A 20,231-nucleotide genomic window follows, 5' to 3' on the forward strand; every position below is an offset into this window, starting at 1 on the left:
CCGCCCGGCGAAAAGATGGCTGCGCCGGCGTCGGCGTGGGGAGGTCGCGCCGCTCGTACCGCCCCCACCGGACCCGCCTCTTCCCGGAAGAAAGATGGCTGCGGCCTAAGCGGAGGCCCTTTGGAGCCGTAGCGGGCGCTCAGGCCGCGCTCGCGGATCCTGGGTGAGGGGAGGGAGGCCGGTGAGTGAGGGCCGCGGGGCGTGACAACTCCCGCCCGGCCCCGGGGCGGCGGGAAGGGGGCACGCAAGCCGACTGGGCCTCGGACGGCCCGCAGCTACCGCCGACCGGGCCCCTCGGATGCCTGGGTCGGGGGTCGGTGGAGCGGGGTCAGGGGTCGCGGCCCCGCCGTGTTGGGGGTGGGGAGCATCCGATCCGCTTGAGGCCCGGGACACCCGGCTCGGCCTGGGCCTGTCGTTGCCAACGCCGTGTGCGACTCCTGAAGCCGGGGACAGATCTATTAAAAAACCGTTTGCTTTTTAACGACGGTGGCCTTACCTGTTTCACAGAGTGGGCCCCAGGGGTGTTCAGGAGCCCAGGGAGGGTCCCCCAGTCTGTAGGGCAGCCCCTGCTCTGAAATCCCTTCACGTGGGACGGCAGAGAAGTGAGCGACTGACTCCTGTGCTCAACAAGGTGCAGAAACAAGGTGTTGTGAACCAAGGGGAGGAAGTCTACCTAATCTGATACCTACCTGGTCATTTGCTCTTTGTGCAAAATATCAAGTAAATAACACCCCCTGTACGACCATCAAGACAAGCAGAGTCTGGCATTGACCATTCTTTCCAGAAGTAAAGTCCAGTCCGTTTGGACAGGACACCTGTGTGTTTATGGCCATGAGTCACGAGGGTGGTGTTTAGGTCAGGAGGAAGTTGTCTTGCTTTGCTCGGAACTCCGGAAACGTACACATGGTGGTGGAGTGGAAAGGCCTGCTGCGTGGACAGTGCTCTCAGAGGGGGACAAACTGGAGTTCCAGCAGGCGTGGTTGAGGGGACGGCAGCACAGAGTGCACAGCAGGTGGGTTCCGGTGAGGAGGGTACAGGTGCTCTCAAACATGGAAAGAAGGCCGTAAGGCTGCCCATCCGTGAGACAGTTTCCCCTCTAAGGAATGAGCTAGCTGAGCCAGGAGAGCAGGATCTCGTCCAGGGGTCCAGGTAGTATCTGGGCCCAGAGAACATGAAACCGACAGATGTGTCTTTAGTAAGTGGAGGTTCTTTTGTCTGGCGCAGAAAGAATTCAGTGATCCCCAGGATGACAGGTGAGGAAAGAGTTTATAGTATAAGACGTTTATGAGAGATACAAGCAGGTAGGCAAGGCGACTCTGCCCCGAGAATTAAGCTACTACGTTTTTATAGCCAAAGGACAGTGGGGAGGGAGAGAAGACCATCTTCCTCGTTCTTGAGTAGATGCCACTCCTCCATCATCAGCTCCTCCTCCATGTTGGGCGGGGACCTTCTTGTTCCTAGCTGGTCAAACTGTCTTGTCCCTGTGTGGTTACGCTGTCCTGTCCCCGCGTGATCAAACTGTCCTATCCCCTTGTGGTCAAGCTGCCCTGTCCCTTGTGGTCATGTTGCCTTGTCCCCATGTGGTCATACTGGGGCTGTCCTGGTGCAGTGGGACTGAGTAAAAAGGTGGTAACTTTAAGTATGGTAAATCATATCAGGTTTCAGTATAATGTGACCTTTTCCTCATATTTTTGTTTTTAGTGAGCCCAGAGGAGCTTGTCCTAGGAATCATTAACTTCCTGACTTTGCAGGCAGGATGTAGGTCTTATTCCACCATTGTTTTATTGCTTTGGGGCATGTCTTGTGCTTCTGTTGCACGGTTTTGTTGCTACTCGAGACTGCTTGGTTTTGTGGTTAGGCAGACCTGTTCTCTTAAGTGATCATTAACTTACAGGGGTCTCCCATACTTTTTCCTTTACTTATGAAACCTTAGTGGGGTTAACTATTTAATTACTTGCTTTGTTTCTTTACTCTGTCCTCGTCAGAGTGACGTGCAGAGGTGTCCCCCTGCCAGGGGAGATGTTAGCCAGGAGCATGTAGAACAGAAAAGAGGCATCAGAGAAGCAAGTGTCTGCTGGCCAGGGAGAGCCCATGGCCCTGGCCTCCGTCATGCTGCGGCCAGCACAGGGGTCTCCTTGGTCTGGTGATGGGCACCGTGGTTCAGGAACCCTTTGTGCCTCAGCTTGGCTGCCAATGGCACCCTGGCTTGAGGAGCTTCCCTCTGCTGCTCCCTCTCAAGCCTGCTGGAGGGGGCCTCTGAGGCACCTGGAAGGGTCAGAAGGTGTTTGCCTGGTGGACAGGCTCCAAGAGGAACACGTTGAGGGGCACGAAGGTCTTGAGGAGTCCTGTGGTGGGAGGGACCCTGGAGCAAGTGTATTATGTGTGCACGTGAGCACATGTGGGTTTATGTGTGTAGGTACGTATATGTGTGCACGTGTATATGTGCACAAGTGCACATGTGCACGCCTCATGTGCATGCACATGCTGTGTTTACGTGTGAACATGTGTGTACACGAGAGTCACAGAGATGGCGAGTGGGAGGGGTGGCTCCCTACTTGGTGGTTTGGGCTCTGTTGGCCCCAGGTGTCACAGAGCCTTTGGGCAGGAGCCTGAGGCTGAGGAGCTCTGGTGCCTTAGTTCTGGTCCCAGGGCTTGAGTGCTGAGCTGGCATCTGGAGTGTGAGTTGTGACTCTGGGGTCAGCTTCTTTGCCAGCAAGTTGAGACTGACTGTGCTGGGCACTGGGCTGTGGGCCTGAAGGGGGAGAGGGCTAGCGATGCAGGGTGTACCTTGGGGAGGGAGTAAGAACTGGAGAAAACGAAAACAGGACGTCCAGCACGGGCCCTGGAAACTGAGGACTTGTATTTTGTGTTACCAAGTAAGCATGGCATTTGCTGGGGCTCCATCGGCTGATGGCTCTGGATCCTCTTGTAAACCTTTAAGGGCTAGTCGGGGCCTGGCTGCCTCAAGCTGTTGGCCGCGGGCAGCTGTGCTGGATGAGCCGCAAGGCCTTCTGCAGTGCCTGATGTGGTGGGTGGCTGTGGTCGCCACCTCCCTGCTTCTTTACCCACCCCCCTCTCTCTCCACAGCTCCTGGCCACACTTGCAGCTTGTCCCGCAGTGCAGACCCCGGCGGCCATGGCCTCCAGGCAGGCTCCCCTCTGTGGCCTGGCTCCTTGCTGCCTCTGGCTCCTGGGCATTGTCCTTCTGATGGATGCATCTGCCCGGCCTGCCAACCACTCGTCTGCTCGAGAGAGAGCAGGTAATAGGGAGGAAAATGAGATCCTGCCCCCGGACCACCTGAACGGGGTGAAGCTGGAGATGGATGGGCACCTCAACAAAGATTTCCACCAGGAGGTCTTCCTGGGCAAGGACATGGATGACTTTGAGGAGGACGCAGAGCCTCGGAAGAGCCGGAGGAAGCTGATGGTCATCTTCTCCAAGTAGGTGTCAGTGGGGCTGCGGGGGGCATGGGAGTGGCTGGCCTCAGCCCCTCTGTTGGTCCCGCCCTGGTTTTGTACCGAGTCCCTGCTTGGTGTCGTGTTGTGGAGGTGGAGCCTTGACACGTGCTCTTGGGAAGTTGGCAGCATTTGAACCATGGATGTGCAGCCCTGAGCTGTGCCCTCTGCCCACCCAGGGGTGGGAGTGGGGTTCAGGTCATGGGGAACCCCCCAAGTCGCGGGGAAATGCAGAAACTGGCCTCCAAAGGACCAGGCATCCTGGGGCTGACCAGATGTGCTCTAGCCCTGTCCGTCCACACTGTACATTTTTGTTATACATCCTGTGTCTGGTGGGGTTGTCGTGGGGCTGGGGGTGTATAGCCTGCATTTACGTTCTTGCTCAGACTCCCCACACACCCGTCTCTCCCACGTGGGGCCCCGTGTTTTTGCCACATGGCAACTGCTGTCTCCTCGCCTGTCCCCACCCGGACCAAAGCAAACAAGAAGCCTCAGGACCTAGTTTTGAGCAAGCAGAAGTAATGTTGCCACAGCACTTCTTACGCAAGGTTTTTATTTTGGGAGCAGTTTTAGATTTGTGGAAATTAAAACACGACAGCGTTCTGTTACTGTTCCCGGCACTCCAGACTTCAGGTCACATGCTGCCCTGGGGTCCTCTTTCTGCCCTGGATCCCATTCAGGATCCTACCTTTTCGTGGCCTTGACAGCTATGAGGAGGACTCCTCAGGTGTTTGTAGCATGTCCCTGTTTGGGGTTTGTCTGCTGTGTTTTCTCCTGGTTGGACAGGGGTTGTGGAAAGAAGACCCCAGAAGTGAGATGGCCCTCTTGTCACGTCACATCAGGGCACGTGACGTTTGCACGACATCACGGGGGCTGTAGGCCTGGTCACCTGGCTCAGATGGTATCTGCCAAGGAGAGTTGCTCCTTGTCTTGTTCTCTGATCTCTTTGGCAGCCACTCAGGGAGAGGCAGCCCACCCTGCTGGGGGTGGGAGCTAAGCTCAGGGAAGACCCACCGTGTAGTCTGGAATTCCGGACGACGGACTTGTGGGTGTGTTTTTGCACCCTAGAGGGGACCCAGCTCCGTGCTGTTTGTCTGGCTACTCCCCTGTTCCAGCCTTCGCTGCTCATCCGTTCCAGCCTTGGCCATCAGGAGATCATCAACCCCCAGCTCCTTGTTTTGAGCACTTCCTCCCTTTCTTGCACCGTCAGGCACTCCAGCTTCACTTCCTTATGTAATGTTCCTGCCACAGTTCTCCAAGGAGTGCTAGTTTATTTCATTGGAGAGTGGGATTTAGAGATAAGGAACCAGGCAGTGGGTGTGGGCATTGCTGCTGGGGTGTCATTGCTTGTAGTCCTCTCCATGGACTTGATAACATATCTGTGCATACTTACCTGTGTGTACATTTGTGTGTACCAACTCACATGCATGTGCGTTCTGACCCATGTCCATGGGTGTGCACTAGCCATGTACACACTCACATCTGCACACCTCTCGACACACCTGCATCTATAGCTGTTTCTTTGTCTCTCTGGCTGTATCTGTGTGTCAAGTCGACTTTCCTCTGGTGTCTGAAATCCAGTCCTGTTACTGGGGCTCATCGGGCTTGCGTCCCAAGTGTGTGGTCCGAAGAACTGGGTTGATGATTCTCCCCATCCTGTAGCAAGGTGGTCCCAAGACTGATGGTGTAGGACCAGGCACACTGCCCAGTGTGCTCCCTGATTCCCCCATATCTACTCAACTTTTCCTGTGTCCCTGTTGGTTAGAGTGTTTTACTGTTTGTGGTGGTTTCATACTTCCTGTGGAGCCCCTCTGGCCGTCGTTCTGTCTGTCTATTGGGGTCCTGGAGGCCTTGTCTGATACAGCCTGTGGGCCCGCAGGGTGGATTTGAACACCGACAGGAGGATCAGCGCCAAGGAGATGCAGAACTGGATCATGCAGAAGACGGCTGAGCACTTCCAGGAGGCTGTTGCCGAGAGCAGGGCGCACTTCCGAGCCGTGGACCCCGATGGTGACGGTATGGCCAGCCCACGGCCTGACCCTGAGGGGCCTGAGGCTGCCAGCAGAGGACAGCTCATGGGCAGGAGTGGGGCTCTAGGACGAGGGAGGGAGAGGAGGGGGGCCCACTGGTTGTGCAGATGAGGACCCCATGGCTGGGCTCAGGCAGACCCTGTGGCTGGGCTCAGGGATGAAGCTTGAAGCTGGTGCTTTGCTGCTTCTGCCTCTATAGCTGCCCGTGGCACAAGGATTTTTGACTGATGGCTTAAAATAACTAAAATTCTCTTTTTAAAAAAGGTACCTTGTTAAAGTTCCTAACAGGTTGGTCTGCTCTTTCAGGCCACGTATCTTGGGATGAGTACAAGGTGAAGTTTTTGGCGACCAAAGGCCACAATGAGAGAGAAGTTGCTGAAAAGATAAAGAATAAGTGGGACCTGAACATCGATGAGGAGAGTGAGTGCTTGGCTCCCATGGCCAGTGTGGCGCCGAGACAGTGCAGGTGCCGGGAGGGGCATGGGTGAGACATGGCCACAGCCCATGTTCCTGCAGGATCTTTAGGCAGAGCCTCCAGGACCCTCAGGCATGGTGCGGGGGAGGCCCAGGGACAGACGGCAGTCTCTAGTGGCTTGAGCTCTGGGGAGGAGGTGGCAGAAGGTACCAGAGCACTGGGAAGCAGGTCTCGGCCGGGACTGGTCCTCAACCCTGGACGAAGTCTGACCCTGAGAGTCAGTGAGGTTGTGGGGGTGCTTGCCCACGGTGCCTGGTGACCGTGGTACTGAGTGTGGCGACAGATGTAACTCTCCCCTTAGCTTTTCAGAGAAGTTCCTCTAAAAACCTGTCTCACTGATAGAAAATTTGATACTTGCTAGCTGAGTTCTAAAGCATCACTGAAGAATTCTTACGACAATTAGTGGTTACTGTCTTCAGCTCTGCGCCCTCCCATCCCTCCCTGGGGGTTTGTTCGCAGCCAGGTGTTGGGTTCGGCTCGATGGGCGTTGTCAGAGCGCAGCATGCCACCTGTGGTCTCCTGTTCAGTCTTTTCCTCGGCATGTCATTGCCGCCGTTGTCATCCAATGTGTTGTCTTCTCTTGATGGACTTTCTCTGGCGTGTCCCTGTACCTGTGATGCTCCCTGTTTGTCTCGTATCCACCTGGCCATCGGGGTTGAGTGTATCATGGCCTCCTGCGGGTGTCTGTGGCCCTGCCTGCCTCTGCTTTGTGAGGGCCGCTGCTGCTGTGTTGTGTATTTGTAGATGCACTGTGGGCACCACTGTTCTTTGTCAGGGTTGGTGTTTCTAGGACTGGACTCCCTTCTTTGCCACTGAGTGTGTGATCCATGCCTTCTTTCTGTTTGCACTTGCATTTTTTTTTTAGGTTTATTGTTACTATTTTAAAATACTTATTTGGCTGTGCTGGGTATTGGTTGCAGCACATGGGGATGTTTGATCTTTGCTGTGACTTGCAAGATCTTTTGTTGTAGCATCTGGGATTTGGTTCCCCCACCAGAGATCAATCCCAGGCCCCCTGCATTGGGAGCACAGAGTCGTAGCCACTGGACCAGAGAAGTTCCTCTTTAGTTTCTAATTCCCGGTTTCACTTGTTCTTGCTGGTGTGCAGGAAAGTGACTGACTTTTGTATGTCTGCCTTCCATCCTGCAGCCTTGCTGTACTTGCTCAGTGGTTCCAGGAGTTTCTTGTCTATTCTTTTGGGTTTTCTACACAGGCAGTTGTGACATTGTTGAACAAAGATGGTGTATTTCCTCTTTGCCAATCATTGTCCCTTTTATTCCTTTTCTTGTCCTAATGCATCAGGACTTCCAATACAATGTTGAAAAGCAGTGGTGAAAAGGAGCATCGTTGCCTTAAATCTGATTTTAGTGGGAAAGCTTTGAGTTTCTCACCATTAATTATTAGTGTGATGTTAGCTGTAGATTTTTTGTGGATGTTCTTTATGAAGGTGATGAGTCCTCTCTGTTCCTAGTCTACTGAGAGTGTTCATGAATGGATTTTGTCAGATGATTTTTGCATTGTCATTGTTGTTTAGTTGCTAAGTCATGGCTGACTCTTTGCGACCCCATAGATTGGTGCACACCAGGCTTCCCTGTGCTTCACTATCTCCCAGAGCTTGCTTAAACTCATGTCCATAGAGTCCACGATTCTATCCAACCAACTCATCCTCTGTCACCCTCCTCTTGCCCTCAGTCTTTCCCAGCATCAGGGTCTTTCCCAATGTTTCAGCTCTTTGCATCAAGTGGTCAAAGTATTGGAGCTTCAGCATCAGTCCTTCCAATGAATTTATAGGGTTGATTTCCTTTAGGATTAACTGGTTTGATCTGCTTGCTGTCCAAGGGATTGTCAAGAGTCTTCTCCAACATCACAATTCAAAAGCATCAATTCTTTGGCGCTCAGCCTTCTTCGTGGTCCAACTCTCACATCCATACATGACTACTGGAAAAACCATAGCTTTGACTAGATGGACCTTTGTTGGCAAAGTAATGTTTCTGCTTTTTAATATGCTGTCTAGGTTTGTCATGGTTTTTCTTCCAAGGAGCAAGCGTCTTTTAATTTTGTGGCTACAGTCACTGTCCACAATGATTTTGAAGTCCAGGAAAACAAAATCTGCCACTGTTTCCACTTTTTCCCCAGCTATTTGTCATGAAGTGATGGGACTGGATGCCAGGATCTTAGTTTTTTGAATGTTGAGTTTTAAGCCAGCTTTTTCACTCTCCTCTTTCACTCTCATCAAGAGGCTCTTCAGTTCCTTTTTACTTTCTGCCCTTAGAGTGGTATCATCTGCATATCGGAGGTTGTTGATATTTCTTTTGGCAATCTTGATTCCAGCTTTTGATTCATCCAGCCCGGCATTTCTCATGATGTATCTTGCACAGAAGTTAAATAAACAGGGTGACAATATACAGCCTTGATGTACTCCTTTCCCAATTTGGAACCAGTCTGTTGTTCCGTGTCTGGTTCTAACTGTTGCTTCTTGACATGTGTCCAGTTTTCTCAGCAGTCAGGTAAGGTGGTCTGGTATTCCCATCTTTATAAGAATTTTCCAGTTTATTGTGATCCACATAGTCAAAGGCTTTGGTGTAGTCAATGAAGCAGAAGTAGATGTTTCTCTGGAATTCTTTTGCTTTTTCTATGATCCAGTGGCTGTTGGCAATTTGATCTCTGGTTCTTCTGCCTTTTTAAAACTTAGCTTGTACACCTGGAAGTTCTTGGTTCACATACTGTTGAAGCCTAGCTTGAAGGATTTCGAGCATTACCTTGCTAGCATGTGAAATGAGTGTAATTGTGCGGTAGTTTGAACATTCTTTGGCATTGCCCTTCATGGGGATTGGAATGAAAACTGACCTTTTCCAGTCCTGTGGGCAGTGTGAGTTTTCCAGATTTGCTGGCATCTATTGGTACGATCATGTGATTTTTCTTCATTAGCATGTTGATGTGAATATCAGTTGAGTTTCAGATGTTGAACCAACCTTGCCTTTCTGGGATAAATCCGACTTGGATTGTAATCTTTGTGTACGTTGTTGGGTTGGATTTGCTAATATCTTGTTGAGTGTTTTGCATTTGTATTCACGTGAGGTACTGGTCTGTAGATTTCTTTTCTTGTTGTGTGCTTTCTATGTTTGGGTTAGGACCTCATAGAGTGAGTCAAGAAGTGTTCCCTGTGCTCTCTTTTGGAAGAGGTTGTGGAGATTGATGTGGCCTCCTCCTCACATGTTGTGTAGAATTCACCTGTGAACTGCCCTTGAGGCTTGGTCTTTCCAAAGCATTTCCTTTTTTCATGGGCTACATGAAGTTTAGCTTTATTTTGTGAGCCAGTCTGTCTTTGTAATCCATGAGATAAGCTCACTACTGTTTCTATTTCTTTTTTTTTCCTTTCATCTTTCCCTCTGCTGATGTGGGGTTTAGATGCCCCACTTTCCTTTTCTCAGCAGTCACATGACCCCACATGGCTGCCTGACAGGTGTGAAGGGGGTGCCCAGCTTTGCAGGTGTGCCCATGAGGGCTGCTTGTTGTGGGCAGGGGTTTGTATCTTATAGCTTTACTTTTTCCTGCTCATATGGATGACACCCGTTTAACTTAACAGAGTACAAGTTGAGAGTGTTTCAATCTGTTCCTGGGTGGAATAGATGCCCCCTTCCTGTGCAGGTGATGTCACCCAGGATTTTGGTTCTGCTGTTGTTTTTAAACCTTATTTTCTTCCTATATGTCTCCATTTTGTGTTTTCATTGTTTGTCTTGTGGTTCAGACAGTCCCCTGAAGGTGTCCTTTAGAGGTGGCTGGGGGCCTGGTCCTCCTGCTAGCATTGGAGATTTGGCGCTGGTTTCTCGGGCAGCTGCCAGTTATCTCTGCCTGGTTGTCCTCAGCACCCTTTGCCTGAGGTGTGTGTGGGTCGGGATGTGTCCTTCCTGGATCTAGAGGTTGTGGAGTCTCTGTCTGCACAGCCCTCAACTGACTCCCCTGTGCTTGTGTGTCTGGGCTGGGGGTGCGCAGATCTGGGGATCAGAAGTGAAGGGCAGTGTCGGGGCACCCGGAGGCCCTAGAGTGCATTGGGGGAGGGCTGAGTGGTGAGCCCCTGTGGGTCCCCAAGGCCGCTGTCCCAGACGGGCACCCAGTGCACCCAGACGGGCTCCTTCCAGGCCTCCAGCCGGTGCTGCCAGGTCCCTGCTCGTGGCCACTGCTCTCCAGTCTCCCCTCCTGCATGAGGACACCTGAGCTGAGGGCCCACCTGAATCCCAGTGGTCTCACCTTAAAATCTTTCACCAGTTATATCGGCAAAGACCTTCTTTCCAAATCAGGTCTCGTTTGCAGGCTTTGGGTGTGCTGCGCTTGCTTTTCCCCCTCCCCCGCTGGACACGTAGGTCATTGCCGACCACTAGCCCCCAGGGTCCCCACTCCCTGCATTGGGCCTTCTCGTGGCAGAGGGAGTGAGTGTCGCTTGGGGGACACATGACTTATCTCTGGAGACTGGGTTTTGCTTCAGAGCACTACCCAGTGAACGGGAGGAAACGGAAGGGAATCATGCTGTGCCTTTGTTCCTGCAGAGCTGGCGCTCCGGGCTGCCGCACTTTTTCCATTGCCCAGGAGCGAGTAGGGGTTGGGGGGGCGGTCTGTGTCTGAAGGGGTCTATGTCTGGGTTGGGGGGCCTGTTTAGTTGAGAGTTTGAGTCTGCGTCTTGGGGGCCTGGGCATCTGTTCTCTGGGGGCTGAGTTCCCCTCTGAGGGCCAGGTCCTTGTCCTGGCACCTCTGTGTCCCGAACTGCCACCTTCTCTTGGGCTGTGCATCTCAGAACTTTGCAGATGTCCACAGTGGTCCTGTGTGCTTGGGTCCTTACGGACACACCTCTCTCAGCACAGGAAGTCCTGGAGAACCTCAAAGACCGCTGGTATCAGGCGGACAACCCGCCCCCGGACCTGCTGCTGACAGAGAGCGAGTTCCTATCGTTCCTGCACCCCGAGCACAGCCGTGGCATGCTGCAGTTCATGGTCAAGGAGATCATCCGGGACCTGGGTGAGGCCTGGCCGCGGAGGTCAGCCTGGGCCGGTCCTAGACTGGGTGGCCTGGGGGACTGTGTGGTCGCTGTTCTCGGTCACGCTGAAACCACACAAACTGAAAACCTGGTGGCAAAGCCCCATTAGTTGAGTTTCTCCCGAGTGGCCTTGGTGGTCCTGTGCCCACTGGAGTCTGACATCTGCCCTCCTGTCCCGCAGACCAGGACGGTGACAAGAAGCTCTCGCTGTCTGAGTTCATCTCTCTGCCTGTGGGCACTGTGGAGAACCAGCAGGGCCAGGATGTTGACGACGGCTGGGTGCGGGATAGGAAGAGAGAGTTTGAGGAGCTGATCGACGCCAACCACGATGGGATCGTGACCATGGCGGAGTTGGAGGTGGGTGCGGGGCCATCCTGTGCTGGGAGGCAGAGTTGGTCTGGTTGCAGCTGGGCACTGGTCAGGGGAACTGGAGCCTCTGAGCTGGGCTATGCAGCCGATGTCACGGGCTCCCCTTCTTGGGCCTGGGTGTGCTGTCCCCCATGGGCAGTCTGGCCAGACTCTGGGGCAGGAGGGCTGTGCACAGGCTGGACCCATTGCCTGCCCGTCAGTGTCTTCCCTGATGTCGTGTGTAGGTGCTGCATGGGCTTGTTTGCTCCCGTGGCTGGATGAGTCATTGCATTTTATTCCAGAATCCCCTGATCCCTGCTTATAGCTGGCAGGATGTCTGGTTTGGGAACCCCTGCCTGTCAGCACTGCCGTCCTGGCAGTTCGTGTGCATGTGCCCCACTCCAGGACCTCCCTTCCCCCTGCCTTTCTGTGGCTGGACACCCTGATATGGGCAGGGAGGTGCCCACACAGGTGGAGGCTGCCTGGCCCTAAGCCACTTCCAGCCTGGTGCCCGCCTTCCAGAACAGGCCCACCTCCTTGCTCCACAGCTTCTGTCCTACCAGCCAATGGGTGTTTCAGGCCAGGCTCTGCCTGCTGTAGCCGAGGCGCAGGTGCCCCATGAGTGCAGGGTGTCCTCAGGGGGGTCTTGGCTGCGGAGCTGGGTGCAGCCTGAACATAAGGAAATGCCCCTGGCCCGGGGAGGGTTCGGGGTGCATCGGGGCTGAGCTGCTGCCCTTGCAGGACTACATGGACCCCATGAACGAGTTCAGCGCCCTCAATGAGGCCAAGCAGATGATCGCTATCGCTGACGAGAACCAGAATCACTACCTGGAGCCCGAGGAGGTGCTGAAGTACAGTGAGTTCTTCACGGGCAGCAAGCTGGTGGACTACGCCCGCAGCGTGCACGAGGAGTTCTGAGCCACCGCCGCATCCCCTGCCCCCCTCCCCACCCCCCGCAGCACCTCTCCGGCTGCCCGCACTCTGATTCCAGTGTAATCGCTGCATCTCGCTTCTGAGAACTCAGAGCCCTGCTGCCGGAGACACTGACCACATCAGGGCGGCGGGCTCCCCCACCGTGGGAAACGATGAAGCTCCTGCTGTTCCCTCGAAAACTGAAAGGTGAAGCTTTGCTGGAAACCGGCAGCCAGTGGCCAGGGTGGGGCCGGGTGCTGGGTAGAGCTGTGAGAGCCGCCCGCCCATGGCCTTCAGTCTCTGAGGAGCATGAATATTGGTGACAGGAATCACATTAATTTACTTCAAAATATAGTTGCCTTTTTCTCTCAGCTTCATTTTTTTGATGGGAAGAAAAACCACGTAGATGATTACTTCGGACGTTTGTGGCCAGGCGGCTTCCCCTTGAAGCTTTGCGGTGGGCGGTTTGGTTAAAACCCGGGGCTTCCTAGCGTTGACATTCACCTGTGATCTGGTGGGGCCTCAGCTGCCAATTTAAAGTCAGGAGCAAGAGTCCAGGCCTGGGTGAGGCCACCTGGGAGGGACCAGGAGGAAATGGGACTTCAGGGTGGAGGGGGGCTCTGAGGATGAGAGCTCCCAGGGATGGGGGTGGAGAACTAGGGGCACTCACAGAGTTTGGAAAACACAGGAGTCCTGGCCTGGGGCTTACTGCGGGGGATGGGGAGGAGCAGCTCAGGGGGCTGTGGTGAGGCTGGGGAGTTGGGAGCCTGCAGTGGGGGAGATGAGGCAACAGGCCCTCTACTGGCCCCTTCCCAGGTTCTGCCATGCCTGGTGCATGGCTGCCGTGTGGGATGGAGGAGATGACACACTGGGGGTCAGATGACTGAGGGAGGGTCAACCACCAAGCTCGCGGCCTCCCAGCTGGCCCCTGCCGGGCACCGTCGGAGGCCTGAGCCCATGGGGCCTCAGTGGATAGCTCACCTGGCCAGATGGTATGCGTGGGCCTCGGCTGGGGTGGGGGCTCCGGCCAGGTGGGCATTTGGGCCAGCCTGAGCTGCCCATGTGACCTGCTTCCGAGCAGTGTGGGGAGGGGCTGCCCCAGAGGAGCAGGGCGCGGCGACAGAGCTGGTTTCCAGACAAACAAGAGGAAAGAATGTTTTCAGAACTGAGACAGAGTGCGGGGCCGTGGCGGTGGCTGGGGCTGAGCGTGTAGGCGGGCAGCCGCCAGCAGGTGTAACTTAGCTGGGACAGAGATGTCAATCAGCTAGGTCCATGGGCTGCCACATGTGGACCCCGTGTGCGGCAGGTGTCAGGGCCTTGGGCAGAGGGCAGGGTGGTCCTGTAAGGAATAGGGTGCTGCCAGGCCCTGAGTTATTGCCATCTCAGAAGCTATAGTTTGTCTTAAAAATGTTTTTCTCACCTTCAGTGGGAGAGGGGTACAATACTTACACGCACACGCGTGTATAGCAGGCTGCCTGGGTGCTCTGCCCCTCCCCTGTGGACCCTCCCTCTCTGGAGGCTGGGCCAGCGACCTGCGGTGGCCCCTGCGGGCAGAGCCGGCTGGTGGAATTTCCTGCAGGTGGGGAGGGAACTTCTTACCTGTGCCCGTCACCACCAGGAGGAGGGGGATTTCCAGCCCCTGCGGGAGGCTCCCCGCCTGAAGCTTCAGGTTAACCGTTAAGCAGAGAATCCTGTCTCTTGGTTCAGATTTTAAAGGCACCGAAGACGTGACCAGCCTTTGCCGTGGGGCGCCAGGATGAGAGCTCTGTGTGGGAGGAAGCATGTGCACATGTGTGCATGCGTGTCTGTGCTCATCTCCGCTCATGCCCCACAGTGATGGCATACTGGCCGTCCTGCTGTCCCGAGGGCCCTGGGGCTTGTCTTTCCTGTCCCCCCCAAACCCGGGTAGCTGTGGGGTCAGGGAGAGCCTGGCATGGCCTCCAGAGTGTTGGGAGAGGCAGCGCTTGTCCAGCCAGGGGGCAGAGCAGAGGGTCTGTCCTCATGGGCCACCCCTTCCAGACACAAGCCCAGGGGTTCACGGGGGCAGCACACACACGTCCGGGCACGTGGGGCTAGCACCACACGTGTGTGCCACACATGTGATTGACACACACTCCCAGGCACACATCACGCCCAGGACACCTGGCAGTGCTTGACCAGCAGCATGTGTTGGGTCTGCGTGGGCGGCTTATCCTCTTCCAGTCCTGGACGCTGGACATCGGAGACCCAGGTGTGGGCATGGCCGGTGTTGCCGTGTAGCCAGCTGTGTTCTCTGTGTCCTCGTGGTCGTCCTTTGTGCATGTCTGTGCTCTGACCTCCTCTTACATGGACACAAGCCACACTAGATCAGGCCCACCTGTGACCCCACCACGCCATCCTTGCCCCCTAAGAGGCCCCTTCTTCCAGTATAAGCCTCATGAGGGTCGGGCTTGCACGTGCGGGTTGTGGCCTGTGAATTCAGCCCCTGACGCCTGCTGTGCTCAGGGACACGCAGCTGCTCTGTCACACCTGCACACGCCTGCACACCCATGCCCATGTTGGCGCTCACTGTGGGTACTGGTCAGGAGGGGCCTGGTCCATCAGAACTGCTGGCATTGGTTTGGGCTACTTTTGGACACTTGGGCCGGTGACCATGCTCCAGAGCCCCCAGTACCACCTCCCCTCCCCCATAGTTGATGCCTGACCCCATGTGCTGCCCTGGCTCACCCACGGACTCTGGGCACCCTTTGGTGAAGCGGAGGGTGAGGATTGGCATTAGTGCGGCTGCGCCACCCCCACCCCCACCCCCACTTCTCCTGAGGGTTCGGCCCTGCAGAGAGAGTGGGTGTCTAGAAGCAGCAAGCCACGTGAAGGCATCCCAAGACCATTCTGGTCCGGGCAGCTTGGCTAGGCCAGGCAGGGCAGGGGGGCAGCCAAGATGCCTGGCCGAAAGGGCTCTGGCTGCACTTTACCGTGAGACAGGAGTGAGAGTGTCCTGTGGTGGGTGCAGACCAGCTGGACTGGAGAACTGGCCTGGCCCTGGCAGGGCTGGGGGAGCTGCAGGTCCCCCTCGGGCCCTGGGTCTACACACCACAGCTGCTGGCTGGGCTGAGCTGAGGCCTATGGGTATTGTTGCGGGGTCGGGGCCCCTGGGCCCCAGGGCCAGAAAAGAAGGCTGGGAGTGGGCTTCCCAGACTAGCTGCCTTCCAGCGCTTCCTGGGGCCCTCCTAGTCCCCTCCTCGCCCTCCCCACCCCTCCCCCGCAGCCCTTATAGCCACTTCCTGCAAGGAAAAACCCCAGACTCCCAGAGCCTCGGAGCTGAGAGGAGCTGAGAGGAGCTGAGAATGTGCGTGGGGACCCAGCCGCCCAGGGCGCCGGGCTCAGCCCTCCTGCTCCTTGGGCTCGTGCTGGGTGCTGCGGCCCAGCCCCGCTGTCCTGGGGACACCTACCCCAGTGGCAACAGGTGCTGCAAAGAGTGCCAGCCAGGTGAGTGGCCTGGACATGGAGTGGGGGAGAGGTGCCTGCAGGGACCTAGGACCAGGAGACAGGATCGGAGGACACGGATGGGGCGGCGGGAACCTGCAGGTGGGGTCACGCGCTGCAGGTGTCGTGAGGCAAGTGTAGTTGGGTTAGTGGGTGATCTGGAGCCGCACCTGGGATGACGGGCCAGCCAGAAGCTGGGTGGGGCTCCTGGGGGATTGCCGGGCCGTGCAGGGCTCTGACCCCGGCCTCCCTCAGCAGGTTATGGGATGGAAAGCCGCTGTACCCATGACCGGGACACAGTGTGCCGCCCGTGTAAGCCCGGCTACTACAACGAGGCCGTCAACTACGAGCCCTGCAAGCCCTGCACCCAGTGCAGCCAGAGTGAGCACCACGGGTGCCCGGCACCCACGTCAAGACTCGACCGTGGCGGGGGCCTGCCCTGCCCCCCGGGGCCCCACAGCCAGCTGAAACGATCCACAGGGCACCTCCCCTCCCTAGGGGGCCAGGGCCACGTGGCTCTGAGGGGGGGTGGGGTGAGACCCAGAGTCAAGGGCTGCGGAGGGTCCTGAGCAGACTGGAGGGGTGTTGGAAGGGTGGTCAGAGCTGCCGCGGGTGACCCCTGGGGCCGTGTGACCAGGAGGGATGTGGCGTGCGCGGTGAGAGAGAACCAGAAGCTGCCCAGCCGTGAGGGGCTGCTGGTCAGGAAGGTGGCTGTGGACCCTTGGCCCCATCCTCAGCCTGCTCTGCAGCTCTGGCCTCCCCACTGACTGCACCCACCCCACCCAACCCCCAGGAAGCGGGAGTGAACCCAAGCAGAGATGCACACCAACCAGAGACACGGTCTGTGGCTGCAGGCCGGGCAGCCAGCCCCAGGACAGCTACGGCTACAAGCGTGGAGTTGGTGAGGGGGGGCCTTGGGAGCCATGTGGAAGGAGCATGTCCCTCACACGCTGTCACTGCTCCTCCCAGAGCCCCAACCCCAGCCTCAGCTGAATGCCTCTTTCCCAGGAGATCACACCAAGATGGGGGTGGGGGTCTTCCAGGTCAGGACCCACGGGTGGCATGCAGACGGGGAGGGGCTCTAGGAAACCCTGGGGAGTGAGCCTCTGGGCATCCCAGGGGTGGCAGATGGGCAGAGCCTGCTGGTTCTGTTGCAGACTGTGCCCCGTGCCCACCAGGACACTTCTCCCCAGGCAATGACCAGGCCTGCCAGCCCTGGACCAAGTGAGTGTCCCTGTGGCCGGAGGGTTTGGGTGGCCTGCGGTCTGGGAGCCGGGTCAGGTCTGGAAGTAGGAAGCTGCTGGCTGGGAGCTCCTGGGCCTGACTCCCTGTGGCCCTTGCCCCGCCCCACCCTGTGATGTCCCTGCCCCCACCACGACCCCTGCTCAGCCCTGGCCCAGCCTCCCACTGGCCTTCCTGCTGGGTCAGAGTAGGGAGCCTGTGAGACCCCAGCCCAGGCCCCGGGAGTGTGAGAGCCTCACTCACTCACATTGGAGAGGTTCCTGTCCTGGTCGGGCTGAGCTGGTGCAAGCAGGAAGAGTAGGCAGCGGTTTGGGAGAGGAAGGTGCAGGTGGGAGCAGGGTAAGCGCAGGAGGCCCCGGCAGAGTCCATGGCCCCTCTCCTTGCCGCCTTTGGCCTGGACTCTGATGCTGCCTGAGTGACCAGTGTGGACCACTATTGCTTCCCACATCTCCCTGGTACTGCCCCAGTTCTGGGCCCATCCCACTGACGGGGGAGGAGGAGGGGGACTCTGGCCTGATCAACACCCTTGGCCCCCTCAGCTGCACCTTGTTAGGAAAGCGAACACTGCGGGCGGCCAATAGCAGCTCTGACGCCATCTGTGAGGACAGGAGCCCCCCGGCCACACCACCGTGGGAGACCCAGGGCCCCCCAGTCCAGTCCACTACTGCCAAGCCCACCACCTCCTGGTCTAAGGCCTCACAGGGGCCATCCATGCCCCACACAGAGACCCCCAAGGGTAAGGGGACCTGGTCTTGCCCCAGCAGGGCCCTCCCCGCAACCTAAAAGGGGAGTGGGATGGGTGGGGAGGATGGGAGTAGAGACTCCCTCTGGGCTTGGTGGGGCCCTCCCTATGGTGGGTCCCTTCCCCTGGCGGACCCCACCCAGCAGGCCCTGCCTCCTTGTAGCCCCTGAGCTGTCCGCTGTCCTGGGCCTCGGCTTGGGCCTGGGCCTCCTTGCCCCTGTGGCTGCCACGTTGGCCCTGCTCCTCCACCACAGGGCCTGGAGGCTGCTGACCAACACCCCCAAGCCCCCAGGTGAGTGCTTGTGGTGGGCCCCAGACCAGACGGCCTCCCAAGGTGCGGGACCCCTGCCCACCTCCCACCTCTCGCCCATACCTCTTCCCTAGGGGGAAACAGCTTCCGGACCCCTATCCAAGAGGAGCACACTGATGCCAACTCCAGCCTGGCCAAGATCTGAGCAACGTCTCCTGGGGTGGGAGCCGGTGACCCCTCCCCAGGCTGGGGCCCCAGAGGGGCAGTGGGGGCCCCCAGGTGCAGGCTGCCCCCGTGTCACCCCTGCACGTGGTGCCCTGACCCCTGCCCTGTGCCGTTTTAGGTGCTCCTGGGCTGGCCCTGGGCTCTGCTACGTATGCTGTGCATACTCCCCGCCCAGGGTGGGCCCCCAATAAACGACGCTGGCAGATGTGGGCCTCTGACTGGGCTGCCTGGGGCTGGGGGTGGGCAGGGGCTCCCCTGGATCCCTCACAGATCCCAGGGCTGCTGTCCTGTTCCCTGGGCACATCCCAGCACCTGTGGGGGGTGGGGGAGCCAAAATAAGTGCCCTGGGGAGTCAGTGCTGCACCTGTCAGCCACGTGAGACCCTAACCCAAGGACCTTCCCTGGGCCACTTGGGAGGGGCTGGCAGGGGCTGAGTACTGATGGGAACTCTGAGGCCCTGGCCCCAAAGGTCATCTAGGGCCACCCCTCGGGTTGCTGGGGCTCCTCCCAGGAGAGGGCACAAGTGTCTGTTTCTTCTTAAACCCCATGCCCTGCTAGACCCAAGTGTATGGTGACCCTACGACCCCCATGACACCTGCAGGGCCCCTGAGTCCCCCTGAGACCAGCTCCGTGCCCTTGGGGAAACTGGAGTCTTCTGACAGGGCTGATCCTTCATCCACCCTGGGTGGGAATAGAACAGGCACCATTATGTGAAAAGGTTCCCAGGTGGGAAACCTGTGTCCATGGACAGCAGAATGGGCTGTAAAACCCGCATGGTCAGACAGTCCTGCTGGTCAGCACTGGGGGCGGCCCTGGCTTGGGCAGAGGTGTGGACTTGGGGCGAGTGGCCAAGGGCTCACTTGAGGTGTGCAGGTTAAACAGCTCAGGGATCCCAGGTCAGTGTGGAAACTCTCCACAGCCCATAGACATTTGCACCCCGGGTGTTCAGACAGATTGCAGAGCTACAGTGAACCGAAATAAAAGACTACCTAGCTGCTGTTGGGCGGGTGGAGGAGCAGAGAAAATCTGGGCAAGAGCCCTAGGCCTCGCCTGGTGCACTTGGCAAATGAGCGCCTGGCTTGCTCTCACACCTTTCCCTGCCGGGTGGCTAGGACCCAGGCATCGCTGCACCAAGAGGGCCCTACAGCAGTTGAAGATCCTCCTGCCACATGTGTCAGGCTGCCGTCCTGCCCTCTACCCCTAGTTTCTTGGGTTGGCTTTCTCCCCAGAGCTTCCCTGGAGGCCCATCCATCTCTCCTCAAACCTCTGACCCCTGGTGGCCTCCTGGGGAAAGGGACAATGGGACCATCATGTGTTCTTGGAAGACTCTCAGGATGCAGCAGTGAACACACACACCCTGTGCCCTTGGAACGGGCAACAAATTGGCGTCACTGGTCAGGGGCCTGTGGTCCCTGGGCAGCGCAGAGGCTGTGCAGAGAGGCTACGGAACAAGCCGGAGGGATCTAGGGGAGAGCCCAGAGTCTTAGGGCCTGGAAGGTCGAAGGTCATGGGAAAGGGCTTCCTCCCCAAACCTCCCAGCTGCTCCCTCAGCCATGAGCCCCCCACCTGACCCCTTGCCTGGCAGCTCCACCTCTGAACAGCTGACAGATGGACGGACGGAGGTTGATCACTTTTAGTTTGCTTTGATACTGCCGCTAAGCACACTCTCCACTCCTGTCTCTGCTGCCAAGCCTCCTAAACCCTGCTGAGCTACCCCCTGGGCCCACAGACACCCCCCTGATATGCCCACACTGGGCCCTCCCTGCTCCAAGGCCCCTACCTGGCTCCCCATCCTCCCCCCTCAGCCCTCCTGATTAACACCTGGACCCCATGTGGGACCCTCTGCCCCTTGAGTGAGCATCACTTGTGTGAGCTGAGACAAGTGATGAAAAATGTGATGAGCTGCTCAAAAAGTATTGGAAAATACAGCTGGCAGATAGAGATCTCCCCCGCAGTGCCAGGTCACAGAAACTCCGCAGTTTGCGGCCGCGTAGGAGGAGCCTTCCGGAGCCTTGGGGACCAGAAGGCGACGCAGGTCCCCACCCCCGATGTCACTCTTGC

General features: G+C 57.3%; 2 protein-coding genes across 6 annotated transcripts; both read left to right on the forward strand.

Moving 5' to 3' along the window:
* Positions 1-27: 27 nt before the first annotated feature.
* Positions 28-12,620, forward strand: SDF4 (stromal cell derived factor 4). 3 transcript variants are annotated; one of them, XM_043923604.1, is made up of 7 exons: positions 28-181; positions 3,088-3,440; positions 5,335-5,471; positions 5,792-5,905; positions 10,812-10,970; positions 11,171-11,346; positions 12,079-12,620. In XM_043923604.1, the coding sequence occupies exons 2-7, from the start codon at positions 3,136-3,138 to the stop codon at positions 12,253-12,255; spliced, it is 1,068 nt and encodes a 355-aa protein (XP_043779539.1). In that variant the 5' UTR covers positions 28-181; positions 3,088-3,135; the 3' UTR covers positions 12,256-12,620. The 3 variants fall into 3 exon arrangements, with proteins under 3 accessions (XP_043779539.1, XP_043779541.1, XP_043779540.1); XM_043923606.1 differs by having other exon boundaries at positions 68-163; XM_043923605.1 differs by lacking the exon at positions 28-181 and adding an exon at positions 361-1,012.
* A 1,909-nt stretch (positions 12,621-14,529) lies between these two features.
* TNFRSF4 (TNF receptor superfamily member 4) lies at positions 14,530-18,375 on the forward strand. 3 transcript variants are annotated; one of them, XM_043923733.1, is made up of 7 exons: positions 14,534-15,714; positions 15,967-16,092; positions 16,505-16,612; positions 16,869-16,935; positions 17,493-17,689; positions 17,859-17,987; positions 18,080-18,375. In XM_043923733.1, the coding sequence occupies exons 1-7, from the start codon at positions 15,573-15,575 to the stop codon at positions 18,148-18,150; spliced, it is 840 nt and encodes a 279-aa protein (XP_043779668.1). In that variant the 5' UTR covers positions 14,534-15,572; the 3' UTR covers positions 18,151-18,375. The 3 variants fall into 3 exon arrangements, with proteins under 3 accessions (XP_043779670.1, XP_043779668.1, XP_043779669.1); XM_043923734.1 differs by having other exon boundaries at positions 14,541-15,714; positions 15,970-16,092; XM_043923735.1 differs by lacking the exon at positions 16,505-16,612 and having other exon boundaries at positions 14,530-15,714.
* Positions 18,376-20,231: the final 1,856 nt, after the last annotated feature.

The sequence above is a fragment of the Cervus elaphus genome, chromosome 14 (assembly GCF_910594005.1).
Source record: "Cervus elaphus chromosome 14, mCerEla1.1, whole genome shotgun sequence".
Taxonomy (NCBI): Eukaryota; Metazoa; Chordata; class Mammalia; order Artiodactyla; family Cervidae; genus Cervus; species Cervus elaphus.

What these genes read in the sequence shown, in the direction of transcription:
- SDF4 (XM_043923604.1), top strand. Translation starts at nt 3,136, where the DNA reads ATGGCCTCCAGGCAGGCTCCCCTCTGTGGCCTGGCTCCTTGCTGCCTC. An exon ending in CTGATGGTCATCTTCTCCAA is followed by an intron (nt 3,441 to 5,334) that starts GTAGGTGTCAGT and finishes GTGGGCCCGCAG; the next exon opens with GGTGGATTTGAACACCGACA. An exon ending in CGTGGACCCCGATGGTGACG is followed by an intron (nt 5,472 to 5,791) that starts GTATGGCCAGCC and finishes CTGCTCTTTCAG; the next exon opens with GCCACGTATCTTGGGATGAG.
- TNFRSF4 (XM_043923733.1), top strand. Translation starts at nt 15,573, where the DNA reads ATGTGCGTGGGGACCCAGCCGCCCAGGGCGCCGGGCTCAGCCCTCCTG. An exon ending in CGGCTACAAGCGTGGAGTTG is followed by an intron (nt 16,613 to 16,868) that starts GTGAGGGGGGGC and finishes GTTCTGTTGCAG; the next exon opens with ACTGTGCCCCGTGCCCACCA. An exon ending in CAACACCCCCAAGCCCCCAG is followed by an intron (nt 17,988 to 18,079) that starts GTGAGTGCTTGT and finishes CCTCTTCCCTAG; the next exon opens with GGGGAAACAGCTTCCGGACC.